Source organism: Eupeodes corollae, chromosome 1 (assembly GCF_945859685.1).
Source record: "Eupeodes corollae chromosome 1, idEupCoro1.1, whole genome shotgun sequence".
NCBI classification, from domain to species: domain Eukaryota; kingdom Metazoa; phylum Arthropoda; class Insecta; order Diptera; family Syrphidae; genus Eupeodes; species Eupeodes corollae.
In genome coordinates this window covers 144,258,206-144,276,610 of record NC_079147.1, presented here as the reverse complement: position 1 = coordinate 144,276,610, position 18,405 = coordinate 144,258,206, and the positions used below count along the sequence as shown (strand labels likewise).

Sequence of the window (18,405 nt, the reverse complement as noted above, 5' to 3'; positions counted from 1 at the left end):
TTTGTTTTATATTACGAGCACGCAGAGATTTAAAATTCCATTATTTTTAATTTAATAAACAATAATTACCTAGATGCAAAATAAGATTAACTGAATTCAAGTCTGTAATGTGGCTAGCTCACTTTAAGAAATAGTTAGATCTTTGGGCAAAACTAAGCAACAGGCTAGACTTTAAATGACGTAAAAGTTACTCATAAAAGTTTATTACTTTTTTTATATTGTACGCGCACTCAAGGGAATATGGATACCCTCATAATGATTATACACAGAGCGAATAATTAGGAAGGAAGGAAAAGATTTGAAAGGAGATCCCGATGCACATTGGTTTTGAATGCCTGCACATTGTAATGAGTGGGAAATATTGAGTCTGGTAAAGCATTTTACATTCGTGTAGTGCGATTAAAAAAGAATCTTTACTTTACAGTACGACCGAAATTGGGCTCAAGGGTAAACTAATGAGCATTCCTAAAGAACGAGTATTTCGATTGAATTGATTGAGGGGAGAAATGCGACTGACTATTTCATTAGAGCATTGCTTATAAAGGTAATAATAAAATAATGAGAGAAATGCAACCTTACGACGCACAGAGGGGCACCTTGTATGGGAGAGCAGACAAAACTCTATAAAATCTAAACTAGTGAACCGATTTTGATGAAATTCGTCGCGACGGTGCTAGACAGGGAGGAAAAGTTTTAGTAAGACAATGGTCACCTATCATTTTTGGAACTCTCTTTTGAATTCTGTCCAAGAAACTCAAGTGGGTTATAGAAACACCTGCCCAAATATGGGAATTGTACTCAAGTTTTGGACGAATATGGGCTTTATAAATTATAGCCAGATCAGAAATGGTAAAGAACTTCCTGAATCGATGGAGAAAACCTAAACACTAAGCAGCATTTTTGGCGATGTGATATATGTGATCACTCCACGACAAGTGGTTTGTAATGCACATACCTAGGATTGATAGCTGTTCAGTCATCTCGATGCAAGAACCACGCATGGATAGTGGCATTGAGGGAGGGTTACGCTTTTGCGACAGTAAACAGCATTGAGTTTTCGAAGCACTAAATTCTACACGGTTTTTGATTTGAACATGATACAATGCTGTCAAGATCAGAATTAAATGAAATTATCATACGCAGCTGATGGTAGTCCACATCCAAAGAACAAGGATGGGAATCTAAAAACGAATATGAAAAGCTGAGGATACTGTCGTCCGCGAAACAATTTAGTGGGCTAGAAGTTTCAGACAAAAGATTTAAGGAAGAGCGTCGAAGACAAAACGGAGCCCTGGGGCACACCAGCATTTATTTTGTGAATATCAGATTTGAACACGTCCAATACTACTTGAATGGAAGTCCGAAAGGTAATTTCTAACCCAACGAAGAAGGGATTCATAAATTTCAAACTCTATCAAATGCTTTTAAAATATCAATTACTTTCTCCAAAACGATGTAAAGATTTGTTCCACTGTTCGGTGAGATATACCATGAGATCACCAGTGGACCTATTGCATCGAAAGCCATATAAATATTAGTGTCTCAAAGTCTCATGATGAAATATATGGCTATTAATAGCTTGACATGTTTTCCTTAAAAATAATACCCTTTTTTAATTCTGCTTTAGTTTTCACGATATATTTCTTTGCTTTGAAAGTGATAACAGGTATTTATTTTGAATGGTTTTAAGTATTTTGCAGTTAGGACGTAGAAATAATATTTGTTGACAATATTTTTGTGAGTTCACATCACTTTGTTTTTAAACTTTGAATCAAACATTCAAGTTGTACCATCGAATTATAATGTTTCTGATCTTTGATCCATCAAACTCATTGGACTTTAAAATCAGAGGAGTGTGAAGCAATTTAAAAATTAAACTTATTTGTATATAATAAGATATAAAATTTAACTTTTTTTTGTAATAAGCACACACTCTAGGGGATTTTACTAACCATATTATATACGACCGATGCTAGGCTCGAGTAGTGGTGTGAGAAATCCCAAGTAATCATTACAAAGTAATTAAACCATTAATTCAAGAAATGAAATTAAAATAGTTAAGAACCAGTTGTAACGATCAGAAAAAAAAAAATTAATTGTGTTTTGTAATACTTTTCAATTCAATTTGATAGACAGATTATATAAATCGACGAATGAATAGTTCTGAAACAAAGTTTTAAAGACATATTGGGCAATGATCTTGTATTACTTTCCAAAACCCTAAAAATGTTTCCTTTTTGGAATATGAGAAACTTAAACCTTTTTGGAATATTAGAAACCTCTACTTAAATGACTGTGTTTTTCAATATTTCATTTCCGTAAAATTATTTCAGAAATTATAATCAGTTTCAGTATCATTTAGATCTTAAAAATTTAAATCCAAGAGTTACTAAAAGTAAATAAATCAAAAAAGAAATGATATTGTAATAGTATTAGATATCCGATTTATAATTGAGGTTCTTGAGATATGGCTGATAAAAAAATGTGTCCCAAACATACGGACGTGCAAACATACAAACATTTAGATTCCTGTTTGAAGTTTTGTCCTTATGACCTTGCAATATCTCAAAAAAAAATGTCAAATTCAGTCCTCTTCATGTCTGATTCACGTATTTTGCTTTTTAAATAATTACAAAGTAATCATTCAAAAGCAACGATTACTTTGAAAAAAGTAACTTAAGTAACGATTACATAGAAGTAACTACTTTTCACATCACTGATAAACCATTTTAGAAGGGTCAATAATTTGGTTGAACTATTTTAGGGGAAAAATTCAGTTGGCTATTTCTCAAGACCATAAACCGTTAAAATAACTGTACAAAAGGGTGCGACAAGAAACGATGTTCAAGCGACGCAAATATAAATACTGTTCGTCCAATAGTGTCTAAGATACTGAAGTAAGTTGCCGTAGCCCCAGCCCCATCCCCGAAATTTGAATTATAATTAAACTTTAAAGATAACAGATCAGAGGGGGAGAAAAACTGCTTGTATCGCCTTAGAAAACTAAAGCATCTTTAGGCATTTTTCGCGAGAATTGGGATGACACATATGAAAGCATTCCAAGATTCGAACAGTTTTCTAAATATGCCATATTTAAGAGCTAAAATACGATATCTTAGAGGGTGTTTAGTGCATTTCGTGCAGAAATCTAGCAAATTGTTTTGAAACGTTGTTTTTTTCCAAAAACAAAACAAACTTTTCTTGTTTTCATTTCTATTAATGCAAAGAACGCTGCAAAAATTTAAAAATACAGAAAATGTGAGAGGATCTGATACGTAAAAATGTCGGGCATTTTTTTATGTAGTTTTTTAGAAATCAATTTCCGGGAGTCTCTTATTACTCTCGTTATCAGTCTGCTTACTTTTATTTTGATCTTATAAAGGCGTCAAAAAAACTTAAAAATTGTAGAGACAAAAAGGTTTGATTTGATGCATTTAAGTACATAATTTCTCTAAAAAAATTAGATTAAAACAAAGTAAGGTAAGTAAACAAATAAGTTGTGAAGAAAAGTTTCGTAGTACTCACAAATTACACGTTTCAAAGCGTTTTTATTAATAGATATGAAACGTTTATTTATTTTTCACTTAGCCATTCATTTAGCAAAAGTGTCACTTGATTTTTTTGGACATTTGTATTGTTGAAATTCGTGTTTGAGTCTAAGTTCTAGAGCTTCCAAAGCAAATGCACTTCAAAAGTAGATTTAATTAATTTTTTTAAATCTTTTGTATTCAACAGAAAACCAAATTGAAAGAAATGAAACGAACGACTGGGTCGCTAGAACTTGATAATTTCTTCCAAAAAGTCTGTTTAAAAATATTTCTTATATTTTAAGATTTAAAAATGTACCTGCAAAATAATTTTTTCTCCAAAATTTAAATGCCATTTTATTTGTCAAAAAATCTAGATTAACATTTTTTTTTCGAAAATCATTTTAAATTTTGTCTTAAAAATATTTTTGGTATAAGTACGAAGTAAAGATCTTATAAACATATGAACATTTTACATTAAAATTTCGTCAAAAAGTGTTATCCCCTTTCTGAAATATCGAGTTTTGTAAACAAAATTAGTATTTTATTAAAAATCAAAAAAAAAATCATCATCAATTTGATCATTGACAAGAGCTTGCACAGAAAGAGAAGAATTTTGAAATCGTTCCATTAGTTCTTGAGAAAACTTAGAAACAAAATTAAGGTTTTTTTAATGGTACCCTTCTGGAGCAATACGAAAATATGTTTTTATCGTAGAAAGAAGCCAAATTAAGAACACAAAATTTAGAGAAAGTTTTAGAAAAATCACTTCTTGAACCAAATGATTTGTGTGAGGACTGCTGTTATTTTTCGTATTAATAAAATAAAAAAAACGCCTTACACTAATCGGCTCACACTCTAGTTTGAAACTGTTTACTTATGCAAAACTTGCTATATAGTTCCTATACGTTGCAGTAAAAAACACTTTAATCATCACTATTTATGTGTGTCAAAAAATGTTATAATAAAATAGAAGGTGAGTTTATAAAATTCATGATATCTTATTCAAGGTTTCTTCTTAAGAACCTGAATATTTGTTTTTTTTTTTCTTGGAAACAATTTTTATGAAAATAATTTAAAGCATGGCTAAAGATTTTTTCAAATTCTAAATTGAGCGAAAATCAAAATTTGAGTTGTTTTTAACAGCAAAACACTTTTTGTGAATGTCGTTAAATTACTAATAAATCTTTAAATGCAATCTTTACTTATACAACTTAACTGTTATAAGCTTTTTGGCTCATGTAACCCCCCAATTGTTAAAAAGTTGATGAATTTGTGCTGTTTTTTTTGGAATAAGGCTGAATATCCGATTCATATTATGTTCTTGGTCCAATCTTCAGTCAAAAGTAGTACTTTCAGCAACAAAGTTTAAGGAAGTAAAATATAAATGTTGTTTTCATGTACAAAAAATAAATAATTCAAAATATAATGGGGTCATATCCATTAACTTAATACGATTAGTTTTGAATTGAAGGTAATTCCTGCGAAAAAGCATGACCTCCCAGGGGGCTCATGACCCCTACGACCCCCCCCCCCCCCCCCCTGAATCCGCCATTGAGTACCATCCATATATAATAACAAGGGGATGGGTTTCGCTTTAAAGATTCAAGAAAAAAATTGGTTTTCAAAGTATTAAATTCCACAAGGTTTATTGTTAAGCATTGTATAATGCTTTTCCGAATTGAATGAGCTTTATCATATTTTGTAGTTGCAGTTCCACATTCAAAAAAGAGCGATGTTAGTCTGAAAACAAAAAGTTAATAGTACTGTCGCCAGCGAAACAATGTATTGGATTAGAATTAACAGACAGGAGATCATTCACAAATTTAGAACGAGTGTGGGAGACAAAAACAAAAAGGAGGGATTCATGACAACTGAGAGCACGCATTTAAGATAAGATACACTGATGCCAGACCCTATCAAAACGATGCAAAGATTTACTCCACTGTTCGATGATATGAACCATTAAATAACCAGTGGACCTATGTCCTATATTTCTTGAGCTGACAATTAATCAGCCGATAATTTAGAGGGTGAGGAGGATTCGCCTTTTTTGGGGATGGGCTGAACATATGGTGTTTTCCATCTAATCGGTACGAGACCAGAGCATTTGGAAAAAAAAAAGCTCACGCAATGGTATTGCCAACGTTAAAGACCACAAAAAGATTGGTCTCATAGAATCATTAACTGCCTTAAGTACAGGCCGAGTCATAACACTCACTAGGAGCGTTGAATTGGCGGCAAATTGCCTACCAAAGAGATTAGTTTTGTCTAGATACCTAACAAATGGAGGAAGAATCCTCAAGTTTTTTACGAATGACCAAAACTTTGTAATGCCTTTGGGACATTGCAATTTTATTTTTTAAGTTAAATGATTTAACAGTTTGAAAACTAAAATGTTTGTTCGAAAACAAATTCTAAAATCGTTGCTTAACTTGAAAAAAGTAAAATAGTAATACAAATGAAAATGACAGATACGCTTGAAGGTTTTTAATTCATATTTGTATAGCATTTCAAAAGCTGTTCAAAATTTATTTGAACAATATAAAGAGTTCATATAGAGTGTATTTCTGTTTCAGTTTCAAAAATAAGTAATTTTCAATATTATGGATATCTAGAAAAGTCATTTGAAAACCGGAAAATAAGAGCTCAAAAAACAAAGTGAGTCTTAGGTATTTAAAGGCTTAGGCCATCCTAAGATAAAAAATTTATTTTTAGAAAATTCTAGTCCTCGTTTCGAGTTAACATATTGTTATTTTTTTACTTAACATGAAGTTATCATGACCATGACATAACTATATTATTGTTAAACTAGATTCATCGACGGTTAAAAAAATAGGGTGTCAATTCCTATCCCCTACCTTAACTGCACCCTTGAACTCAACTTACATTTATTATGGTTTTGCAAATTGAAAATTCCGGATGTTACGGTTGGAGTATTTTAAAATTGTATCCCTATATAAAAAAAAAGCGTCTTTGACATAACTCCGAAAGAAATCACCTGACCAAAAAGAATGAAATAACCCCCAAAAAACGTGTATACTATTTAGTATGGGGAGTTCTTTCACATTCAAGAACACTCGGTTTTTGGGGAAATGTAACAACAAAATTCGGAAAGTGCAATAAGGCCAGTTTTTAGGAGTTTGTTTCATTTCACTAAAGCAAGAGTTTTTGTTTAAAAAATATATTTAAACTTTTAGGTTTCGAACATGTCAACGAACGTGGAGGGTGCTCCTAAATATATTGATTTTTTTATTGTTGACATTTAATCTCAAGATCAAAATAATGCTTAAGGGATAAGGTATTAAAGGAAATACAATCAAATATTCATCAAGCATTTTATACCTTCTTGTGTGATGCAAAATCAATTTAAAAGTTCTGATGACAGTTTGAGTAAGCATAAAAAGTTAAAGCAGATTTTTGTAAAAATAAAAAAAGTAATTATAATAATTTATTCCCTCAGTTTTGTTTGCGAATTATGGTTGCAGGGAAGAATTCGGATGACTTAAAGCGAAATGTATTATTATTTACCCTTAACACTTCCCATTTCCAATTTGTTTTTGAAAATTACAAAGTAAATATTTATCCACACAAATGTTGAATTAATTGACTTCTAAAAAGGCCAAAGGCGAAATGTTTCGAGTTTTGTTGTCAAAGGAGTAATGTCTATATATAGTCTATATCTGTTTGTAGTATTTTAAATCAAAAGTTTCACTTTGTAGAGGCCACCCTAGGGTATCATTGTTCATAGTTCAATGAAAATTTCCTATCAAGTCCATTTAATTGTTTCTTCTTATGAAATGTTTAACTGAAGTTGGAGAGGAAATTAAATAAATTAAATAAATTTTTGATTTTAATATAAGTGCTTCTCTAAGGAGTTATATTTTATTTGTAAAAAAATGTCAATAAGACAATCAATACAGTTGTGTGATATTTAATTGGTAACTATCCATGAACTGAATAGAGCTCATAATAAATTAACTTTTATAAGCAATGGACAATAATAGAAAATATTATCATGGTTAGCAAATGATTTTCTTAACAGTTAGAAAAATTCACCTTTTTACTTGCGACATATAGGAACTATATGGCAAGTTTTGCATTGGTAAAGAATTTCGAACGCAATATTTTAATCAAACATATGGCACTACCATATGATAGAGAAGTCGAAAAAAGTGGGTGTGGGATTCCGTCCGTTTAATTGTCTGTTCTCGCCCCTACAGCCCAAACCATTGGATCCATTGACTTGAAATTTGAAAAATAAGGTTTTGTCGCGTTAGGGCTTTTTTTTAAATTGTATTTCAGGTCAAAAATAAAAAAATCGAATTTTCTCAAAAACAAACCGATAGATTTTTTTTTTATTTTCGAAAAATTTGTTTTCTTCATTTTGGCTTCTTCAATATAAGAAAATATTATTGTATTGCTCTAGAAGGGTATCTTCAATAGAACCATTATTTTTTTTAAGTTTTCTCAGGAACTAATCAATTGATTTCAATAATTTGTTTTTCTGGCACAAGCTCTTATAATGTCTTAATAATATTTGATGATCAAAAATGACAATGTTTTTATTTTTGATTTTTAAAAGAACAATGTGCATACCTTTTATTTTCGAAATTCAGTATCTTGATAATGGGTCATTTTTTTACAAAATTGTAGTTTAAAACGTATTTTAATAAGCTCTAAGTAACTGCATACCAAACAAATTTTTGAATTTAAAGTGAATATTATAGATAAAAAATGAATTTAAAAAAATACCTCTTACGATTTCCAAATAAAAAATTTGAAAAAATACTTTTTTTAAGAAATCAAATTTTATTTAAATACTTTTGTGTTTTTAATCAAAAGTAAAATTTTTAAACAGACTCTTTGGATACACGTCGGTCGTTCGACAAATACTTATGTACCGGGTTGCAGTATGGTGGACTGCACTGAAGATAGTCACATACTACGACAAACTCAGTAGAGTCCAACGCACTGCATGTCTCTGCCTAAGCGAAGCATTGACAATCACACCCTCAGCAGTGTTATAGACACTCTCCTCCATCTGATACCCCTCGACATCTTCAGTAAATAAGTCACAGCTAGTACAGCTATAAGACTCAACGCCCCATCTCATTGCACCAACAACAATGTGGGGCACTCCATCATTTGGTTCTATACAAAAGTACATAGACTACACTGTTCCAAAACCCCAATTTGGAAAAAACTTCCAGGTATCCATTCGATCCAGAGATGAATGGAAAAACAGAAAACTCCTGGATGACAAATGCATCCATTTTTATACAGATGGATCCCAGAGAAATGAGGGAGTTGGTAGTGGTGTGTACTCAGAAAAGCTTAATCTAAGCATCTCATTCCGCCTCCCTAATCATTGTAGCGTCTTCCAAGCGGAAATTTTAGCGATCAAAGAGGTTCTCTCCTGGCTAAGAAAAACGTGATATCAACTTCTGATATCCGCATCTTCTCTGACAGTCAGGATGCTATTAAATCTCTTGACGGTGTCTCAACCAAATCTCAAGCGGCCCTCGATTGTCGATCGTCTCTTATGGAGATGGCGTAGCAATTTAACATTCGCCGATGTTGGGTGCCGGGCCACATAGACATCATGGGAAATTGTAGAGCCGATGAACTCGCTAAAAATGGAACCGTCATGCCTATTTCACCTGAAAGGCAGGAGATAGGTACACCGATAGCTACATGTATACTTATGCTAAAAGAAACAGCTATTGCGATAGCAAATTCTAGGTGGCACAATTTACCAACATGCGCAGCCACAAAACTCATATTTCCTTCACTGGACCTAAAGCGCTCTGAAGACTTGTTATCTCAAAGCAGACTTCATATTACCTCCCTAATAGGTGTCTTTACGGGACACTGTCTTATAGGCAGACACGCAATACGACTTAATGTAGCCTGAAATGACTTCTGCAGGAGCTGTATGGACGAAGAAGAAGAGGAAACAATTTCTCACCTTCTCTGCACTTGCCCTGCTGTTTCACTAAGACGAAAATTTCATCTGGGAGACTACTCTTTTGATAATCCCAATGAACTAGCTGAAGAATATCAAATATCTTCTTCGCTTTATAAAAAGCTCAAAATGGTTCGAATAGTAAAAAGTATTTCTCTAGATTCATGTGGTATCAAAATGGTCCTTTTCTTTTGGCCTAAGTGTTTGGATTCTAAATCTGCAGCCACGTTAACCTAACCTAACCTTGGATACCAGAGAAAGTTTGTGCGATCCAGTAGTGAATTTTATTTTTTTAAGAAGTAAGTTATATGGTTGTAGATACGAAATTTTACATTTCTGCTTTATTTTTCATCCTTAAAGTCTTTTTTGTTCATTACTAATCGATTTTTAAGTTCCCATATGAAGTTTTTTTAATTGTGCCTATTTAAAATAAATAAAATTGGGTAGCGCAACAATCCGTTGAAAACTAGAGCCTAGTGACTTAGGCCGCGTTTCCACTTGCAAGTCAACTCGCGGAAGTCTTGCAGAAGTTTCTTGCAGTCGCGTTTACATTGTCATGTGAATTCTTGAAATTTCTTCTGCAATAAATGTCTTGCAAGAAGCTCGCGCAACATACTGTCGCAATTTATTTCAGATGTATTTACACCAGGAGAGCAATTAATGTCGCAAGAAATCTGGTTGTTTACTTAAAATTGTGAAGTCATGGTGAGAAAACGTCAAAGATTAGCAGCTGCGATGATAATTTTATTATTAAAAAAGAAAAAAAGATCAACTTGGGTTCGATATTGGATTTTAAAAAGACGGGAAGCTGGTGCCTTCTATAATTTATAAAATGAAATGAATATAGAAGATGTTCAGCAATACTTCAATTTCACTCGGATGACCGCAATTGATTTGGAAGTTTTGCTATTAAAAGTGGGTCCTTTATTTATTTTTATTTTTAACTTCCCATAGGAAGTTATTGTAATGGGTCCGATTTGTCAAATTGAAAATTTTGACATTTCTCGACGTTTCAAGGTCCCTAGAGTAGAAATAAAAGATTTTTAGAAAGATGTCTGTGCGTGCGTGTGTACGTACGTTCGTACGTCCGTACGTTCGCGACGTTTTTTTCGTCGTCTATAGCTCAAGAACCAGAAGAGATATCGATTTCAAATAAATTTTGTTATACAGATAATAAGGCAAAAAGATGCAGAAAGGGCTCTCAAGAAAATTGCGTGGGTGGTTTTTTCACCATAGCAGTTTGAAAAAAAGGTGAAAATTTTGGTTAACCCTAAATATCTTACGAACCACAAGCGGCAGAGACTTGAATTAAATTTTATATAATATATTGTAACGTGATACCAAACAGGTATATTTTTTGAACAAAATCAATGTAACGGTTTTTTTTATAAATCAATAAAACTGAAAAAAAAAAATTTGTCACCTCATAAATTTTACGACTGAAATACGATTTCTTCTCTAAAACAATTGTGTGCAACGAAAAATAATGTTTTTACATCTGATAAAATTTTAAGAAAATTTGAATTGACAGTTTTTATTACAAAAAATAAAAACCTAAAAAAAAATGTATAAAAGTTGGTAAAAATTGATTTTCGACTCAAATATCTTTTCAAAACTTTGAGATTTCGGCTTTAATTTACTTTTATCTTTCAAAAAATCTTGTTTTCAACATTCAGTTAAAGTTTGAAAAAAATCGATTTGACAGTTTTTGTACAAAAATTTAAAAACCAAAAAAAAATTAACAAAAGTTCGTAAAAAATGATTTTCGACTCAAATATCTTTTAAAAACTTTGAGATAATAAGTTTTAACTAATTTTTTCTTATAAGAAATATTATTTTCAACATTAGGACAAATTTTGAAAAAAATTGAATTGACAGTTTTTTTACAAAAAATAAAAACCTGAAAAAAAATGTATAAAAGTTGGTAAAAATTGAATTTCGACTCAAATATCTCTTCAAAAATTTTAAATATTAGCTTCAAACTAATTTTATCTTATAAGAAATATTGTTTTCAACATTTGGTAAGATTTTAAAATAATTCGAATTGACAGTTTTTTAAATAAAACTCTAAAAAAAAACAATACTAAGACTTGGTAAATATTTACTTTCGGCTCAAATAGCTTTTCAAAAATTAAAAATATTGGCTTCAAACTTTTTTTATTTCACAGAAAATATTGTTTTGAATATTCAGTAATTTTTATATAAAAATCCAACAGTCCGTTTTTTCATAAAAAATAAAAGCGCAAATTTGGTAAAAATACATATAGACAAACTTTTAAGCAAGACAAATCGACAGACGGGATGGGAAGTTATCAGTGTGGGTCGCATCCCAGCCTCTTTTTTTGTTTTCATTTTGCCACTGGCTCCTTAAGTTGTGAAGTTTCCGAGAAACTTCATTCTCATTCGTATGAAACTCTTCCGCGATCTTATTAAAAACAGAATTTTTTTTTAATTCGGTCCTTGTAATTTTCGTCCCGGTTATTCCATAAACATGGATTACACTCGTAAACTTCAATTAAACGCATAACTTCTTCGCGAGGCCATTCACGACCTTTTATTTTACTCATTTTGTATGTGTAAAGCAAAGACGTCAACCAGCAACTTGCGCGAGATATACGAAACTGTTCCGATAAGCTGCAAGAACTGTCGCGAGTCGATACAAATGTGTTTAAACTAGCAATTAATTGCACTTGCAAATACTCGCAAGAAGTTATGAAAGTACTGTCGCGATAGAAATTGCTTGGTAGTTTCCACTTGCAATTCACTGTCGGACAGACTATCGGACATTTATTGCAGAAGTTTTCTTGCAAATGGAAACGCGGCCTTACAACTTTCGACCATGTGTGGGAGTAACGTTGCCAGGGATGGAGAGGACCTACAGTTTTAAGCCGAATCCGAACGGCTTGATCGATGCTTAAGTCTACTAACATTTAAATTTGTATTAACTTATTTACAATGTCTCGCAATGTAATTTTCTTAATTAGTTTTTTTTTTGTTTATGTTTTATAAAGTTAAAAACAGCTTAAACATAGATTTTATAGAGTTATTTTTAGATTCCATGCTACGGTTTGAAAATGGGTTTACATTGTCTATGAATAACATAAATAATATAACTTTAGTTTAGGAAAGACAAAACCAGAACTTAACACATAACTATACATATTGCTCATTGACTTCAAACGTTTTTTTTATCTTGCACCAAAATCTGTCATTAACATAAAGTAAAACTTTTAAAACTATTTACAGACGGGTACAAATGGAAAGCTATCAGTGTGGGCTACATCTAAGCTTAAATATACTCCTAAACTGCATTTTCTACAAAAGTTGATTAGTTTTATCTTTGAAACAATTTGAGCCTTACCACAGTTTTGTATATTGAACCATTTCTTAGTCACACTCATTCATATAAAAATGTTAGGTATTCGAAAAATAGGCATGAAAACTGTCTCTAAAGTCGTGATAAAATATTATATTGGAGAGACTTTCTAGAGCCACTTAAACATGTTTTAATGATTTGTTGTTCATTTATAAAAAATCATTGACTAGCCATTCAATGATTAAAAACTCAACTTATCATTCTAACGGGTTATCCATTTAAAGGTTTCAAAAGTATAGGGCTTGAATTCGACATCTGTCATACTAAGTAGTTGAACCAATCATTTTTGTTTTTCAGTCAGAAGTATAACATTTACGAAAATGCATCGCTTAAGTATCGCACAACGCATACAAATTGTTAAAACCTACTACAAAAATGGTTATTTTACACCTACATCCATATAAAGTCCAGCTCACATAACGACAGGAGCCAGCTGACCATTCACAACTTCGTAGACACATCGAATGGATGCTTGAACAACAAACGGCGGTGGACGGCGGCGGAGCGTCGATTTTTCGAACAAAATTTTCTTCAGCGACGATAATAAAATTTACATATTTGAGGTTTTGAGAATCCCTAATTAATTGGTGGGGTCGTGTGATTGAAACCTACTTCTTCGAAAACGACGAGGGAACGACTGTCACCGTCAATTAGGAGCGTTATGGTCATATGATAGATGAAAGACCGTATTTATGCAAATAAATCTTTAACTCTTGAGAATACCGCCCAATATTTGTGAAAAAGTGATCAAAAATTATCTCAAAAGAATCGATGCTTTCAACAGTTCGTATGGTGGTCATTTAAATGATGTTGTGTTTCACACTCAATGTAAACGTTTAAAACTTATAATAAAAATGAAATATCATGAAAAAAAAATATTTCATATGCGTTTTATTTACGTTTACTTTTGAAACCGCAAAATAGATAACCTTGTATAATAATTTATTTTGGTTTACAAGCTTATTTTCGGTGTTAAAACAAGATGAACGGTTAAAATACGGATTAAAAATAAGCCTCTAAAACTAGAATTTGAAGTTTCGTTATAATTGTGAAATATAAGAGAACTTTTGTGTTATCCACACATTTACTAGAAACGTACACGTTAAAGAATCTTTGGAAAAGATTTCAAGGAAATCCATTTTAAACTTTCATAAAATTCAAATAGTGAAGTTTTAAAAATGAAAACTAAACGCAGTCAACAAATTTTTAAAATGCAAATATTTACAAATTGAAAAAAAAAAAAAAAATTTGGAACATTGATAAGGTTAAATCAAAATCAAATTATGTACATTTATAATTATTAGCAAAACAATTTTTAAAAGAATATCCATACTTAGAGATTTTCCTTCGTTTCGCTTTTGGTCCATCAAAATCTGGATAGGAAGAAGATGTCACTGAAATAGGACAAATCATTTTGTTGTAATCGAGAAAAAAAAAATTAAGGAACGGGGATAAACTTTCAAAAAAGAAAAACGTGCATTATGAAAAATGTGTGCGTGTATTATATTAGGTTTGGTTTCAAGGGGTTAAAACACATACAAAATTAAATAAGGGAAAATAAACTTACCGAAACCTGGTTGCTTTCTCTTTGGTGCTCGCATCGAGTGTTGTCCTCCAGATTCTGAAGGCAAGTGATGTCTTCTCACGGTACACCCTTTGCCACGACAACTTTTCAGTCGATTAAGTGTATCGTGCATGTAAGATTTCTCCTCCATGGTTAGCGAGGATGCTTGATTTAAGGTCTCAAAAGGATCTATAAAAGACGAATAAGAAAAAATATTTAAATTTAACATTTAAAAAACAAAATACAATAATTATATTCTCTTACCAATTCTTAAATTATAGTAGGTTATAAGCCCGGTGGTGAATTCACAGTACAGGTAGTCATGGGTGGCATTTATTGTTCGTATACACGAATAGGTGTTATTATTGGCATTCATGCAAAAGCAAAAAGGACTATCATTCCACAATGGAGCTGTTCTCCAATGGCTATTGTCATGCGAGAAACAATTCATTTTCTCTGAAAGACATTCTTTTTCGAGGCGTGCCTTTTTAATTCGTTTACGTTCTTTTTTTCTTTGACGTTCTTCTTTTAATTTGCGACGTGCTTCACGAGCAAGTTCTTTTTCGTCCGGGTCACTATAAGAATAATAAATAATAAAATACATTAAATGAAATTAAAATTATTGTTACATTGATTTTTTTGGTGTGGTAAACATTTATGCATATCTTCTAAGTATGGGTAGTATCTATTCTGTACATTTATGTCTTGAGTAGTATGTAATATAAGTTTAAGTAGGGGTAGGTAAACGGATGTACCCTTAATAATGATGGTAAAAAAGAAGTCTTATTAAAGTGAACGAAGGGTTTTTTTTTGAGACAGATCGAAAAGGCTATTGAACTCGAAAAACCTTTTTCTTAAGGATCCCACTTTAGGGAGTTGAAGAAACCCATTCTGGAATATAGTCAAAGTTACAAAAAAAATATACTCTCATATTCCTGCCTTAAAAGTAAGAAATATTTTTAAGATGAGGGGTTTAAAAAATCAAATAGTTTGGTAATGATACACAATTTTTAACTAGCAATGCCATTTCGAAAACAAATGAGACCCTATAAACTGCACCAACTAAAGAGCAAAGAGCGCTTACAAAATCTGCTCTGCCGTAATATGTGAACGTCTAAAATCCATCGTCCACAACCTGCTATGTCCTTATTTGTGTTGTTTTAGAACAGGAAAGTCCACAGTCGATCAAATATTTACAGTACGGCAGATCCTGCAAAAAACCCAAGAACATTAAATCTACTCGATCTCTTCATGGATTTAAAAGCCGCATAACATAGCATCTACATACATCGACGTACTGAATTAGCCCAGTCAATAAACGAAAAAAATTACCTTCACCTCAAAAAAAATCCAACATTTTTGAAACATGACACACTTACTAAGGGATGTCTGGTGATGTCCCAAAAAAAGTCCCTAAGCATCCGACATGAGCTCTAGCGGCAGTTAAGGGAAACATTGAGATTGTTTCAGTTTTTCACGTTTATCTCGAAAACTATTTGTCGTATCAAAAAATTGTGTCCCACAAAATTAAAGCTCATTAAATTTTATAACAAAATCTTCTTGTGATTTTTTTCGTATCTGTTATAGTTATAAATTAACTCTAGCGGCAGTGAAGAGAAACATACGGTTTTTCGGGTTTATCTGGAAAACTATTTGTCGTATCAAAAAATGATCTTCTACAAAATTAGAGCTTATTAAATTTTCTAAAGAAATATGATATTAGTGTGTATTTAATTGTTTTAGTTTAGTAATTAGGAGTCAGTAGTTAGTAGTAATAAAGGAGTCTCATTAAGAAAATTTGTAATGGCTTATGTGGACTTGTTTTATTATTACATTAGCTAAAGATTTCTGTATAAGTATTAAAACACGAACTGCTCCAGCGAAGGCTTTTCCTTGCAGCATCTTTTCAACAGAAAGCGGGACATATATAGAACTCATTAACTCTTGCAGGCCACTTACACTCATCAGTAAACCTATTCCAACAATATAGGACATTAACAGGTAAAATTCACCCAATCTGACTACGCATTTAGTTAAACGGGAATCAGATGAAGCTGCGGCAACGATTTCTTTACTGGTCAAATGTTACCACCAGGCATTTTTCGTCAAATTTGCAACACGAACTACCAACATAGTGCAATGCAGTGTAAAGTGTATTATATTCGGACGGTGGAGAGTTTATGAACGGAAGAGGAATGAACTAAAAAAGCCTGTTGTTATTGAGTGCATGTACCCTTTCCATCCTGGAACATTTTAAATGCCAATAAACTTTGATGCCAACCAAAGAGTGTCATATGGTTTTGACTGTAACATTTCTTCGAAACACGCATTCACATTCTCAAAACTAAATTTTTTAATGGGCCAGCTTTTTTCTGAAATGTTTCCAAAGGAAGTACTCCTAGTTATTCAGTTGATTTAGCACAAGGTAGTTTTTTCAGCTTTTGCCTTCTTGTGTTGGTTTCTTTCTTATTGCAGTAGATGCAGCGATGCATCTTATTCCCAAAGACTGTAATGTAATTAGTCCATCTAACGTTCTGACATTAAAGTCCGCATTATCAAACACAAATTGGTTATAAACCGCTGGAATCTGATCACGTGTGGCAAATAGCTGATATCTTAAACAACTGAGCTTCATAGTATGAAGAATAAAACCCTTAACTTGATATAAGGTTTACCAACTTCTTAGAACCAAGCTTTATGTACATACTTAAGACAAGGCTGCTTAGTATTGGAGATATGAATGATCTAGGACGCAAAACTAATATTAATGCTATGCCCTATTGCGATGTACTTCCTTTATCTATTTTCAATGTTCGTTTTCTTTAATATTAGAGTTTCCAGAAATGTTTTTAGGGATTTAGGTACACAATCGTCATCAAAGTGTTTGAAAAAATCATCTCATGTTTTCCTCACATTCCTAAAAAGTTATTTTGAAAACTTAAACAAATACAAACAAATTAATATCATTTTTGTTTAAGAAAATTTAATAAGCTCTAATTTTGTTGGAGAATATTTTTTAATACAACAAATAGTTTTCAAGATAAACCCGAAAACCGAAAAAACCGTATGTTTCTCTTCATTGCCATTAGAGTTATTTTATAAACTATAACAGATACGAAAAAACCACGGAATGATTTTTTTTATAAAATTTAATGAGCTTTAATTTTGTTGAACACAATTTTTTGATACAACAAATAGTTTTCGAGATAAACGTGAAAAATTGAAACAAATTCAATGTTTTTCTGAACTGCCGCTAGAGCTCACGTCGGATTCTTGGGGACTTTTTTTTGGGTCATTACTAGACATCCCTTAGTAAGTGTGCCATTTTTCAAAACTGTTGGATTTTTTTTTGAGGTGAAGACTGTACAAACTCGTCCGTTTGTACAGGAATACCATGAGGCTACTCCATTAAGGTTGGAAAGAACTTTTTCGACCCTTTTTATATCAAAAAGGCCTTAGACAAGGTGATGCGTTATCATAAAAAATAGTGCAGAGCTCCCCCATCAACACTAGAAGCACTATCTTTTAAAAGTCTGACCAATTACTCGCCGTATATAAAAAGGTATTTTAATGTAATTAAAAGTCCGGGGTTTGATCTTGCTTAGCGTTGAAAAAGCTTTTGACATGTAGGACTTTTACAAAAGCTTTAAATTCTCAATTTTCAAATGTACCTTATTAAAATTATAAAATTTGATTTGTCTTTAAGGAACTGTGTTGTGACCGTTAACAATAGTCTTTCTTAAAGCTTTATTTGTGCCGAAGGAGTCCTTCAGGGATCTGTCGTTGGTCAATTCTCTATTACTAATTTGTCAACATTGAAGAAGAAAGATTTAGTAATGTCAAAAATACAGTTTATGACAAGGGTCCTATGCATTCATATATGTATATTAAATACATGACCTCTTTCATTTTGACTTGCTGAAACTTCAATTACTTCAGGGGACTTAGAAACCGTTTTATGTTATGTTTG

At 32.0% G+C, this 18,405-nt stretch overlaps 1 protein-coding gene across 5 annotated transcripts in view; it reads right to left on the bottom strand.

Moving 5' to 3' along the window:
- Positions 1-18,405, bottom strand: part of LOC129946722 (extracellular sulfatase SULF-1 homolog) — a 336,741-nt gene that overhangs the window by 9,629 nt on the left and 308,707 nt on the right. For 4 of the 5 annotated variants that reach the window (XM_056057007.1, XM_056057036.1, XM_056057018.1 and 1 more), the window contains 3 exons: positions 14,700-15,010; positions 14,439-14,624; positions 14,205-14,265 (listed from right to left, as the gene is read on the bottom strand). In XM_056057007.1, coding sequence (XP_055912982.1) covers positions 14,205-14,265; positions 14,439-14,624; positions 14,700-15,010 — 558 coding nt within the window. The remainder of the gene's footprint in view (positions 1-14,204; positions 14,266-14,438; positions 14,625-14,699; positions 15,011-18,405) is intronic. The other variant, XM_056057043.1, reaches the window with a different exon arrangement.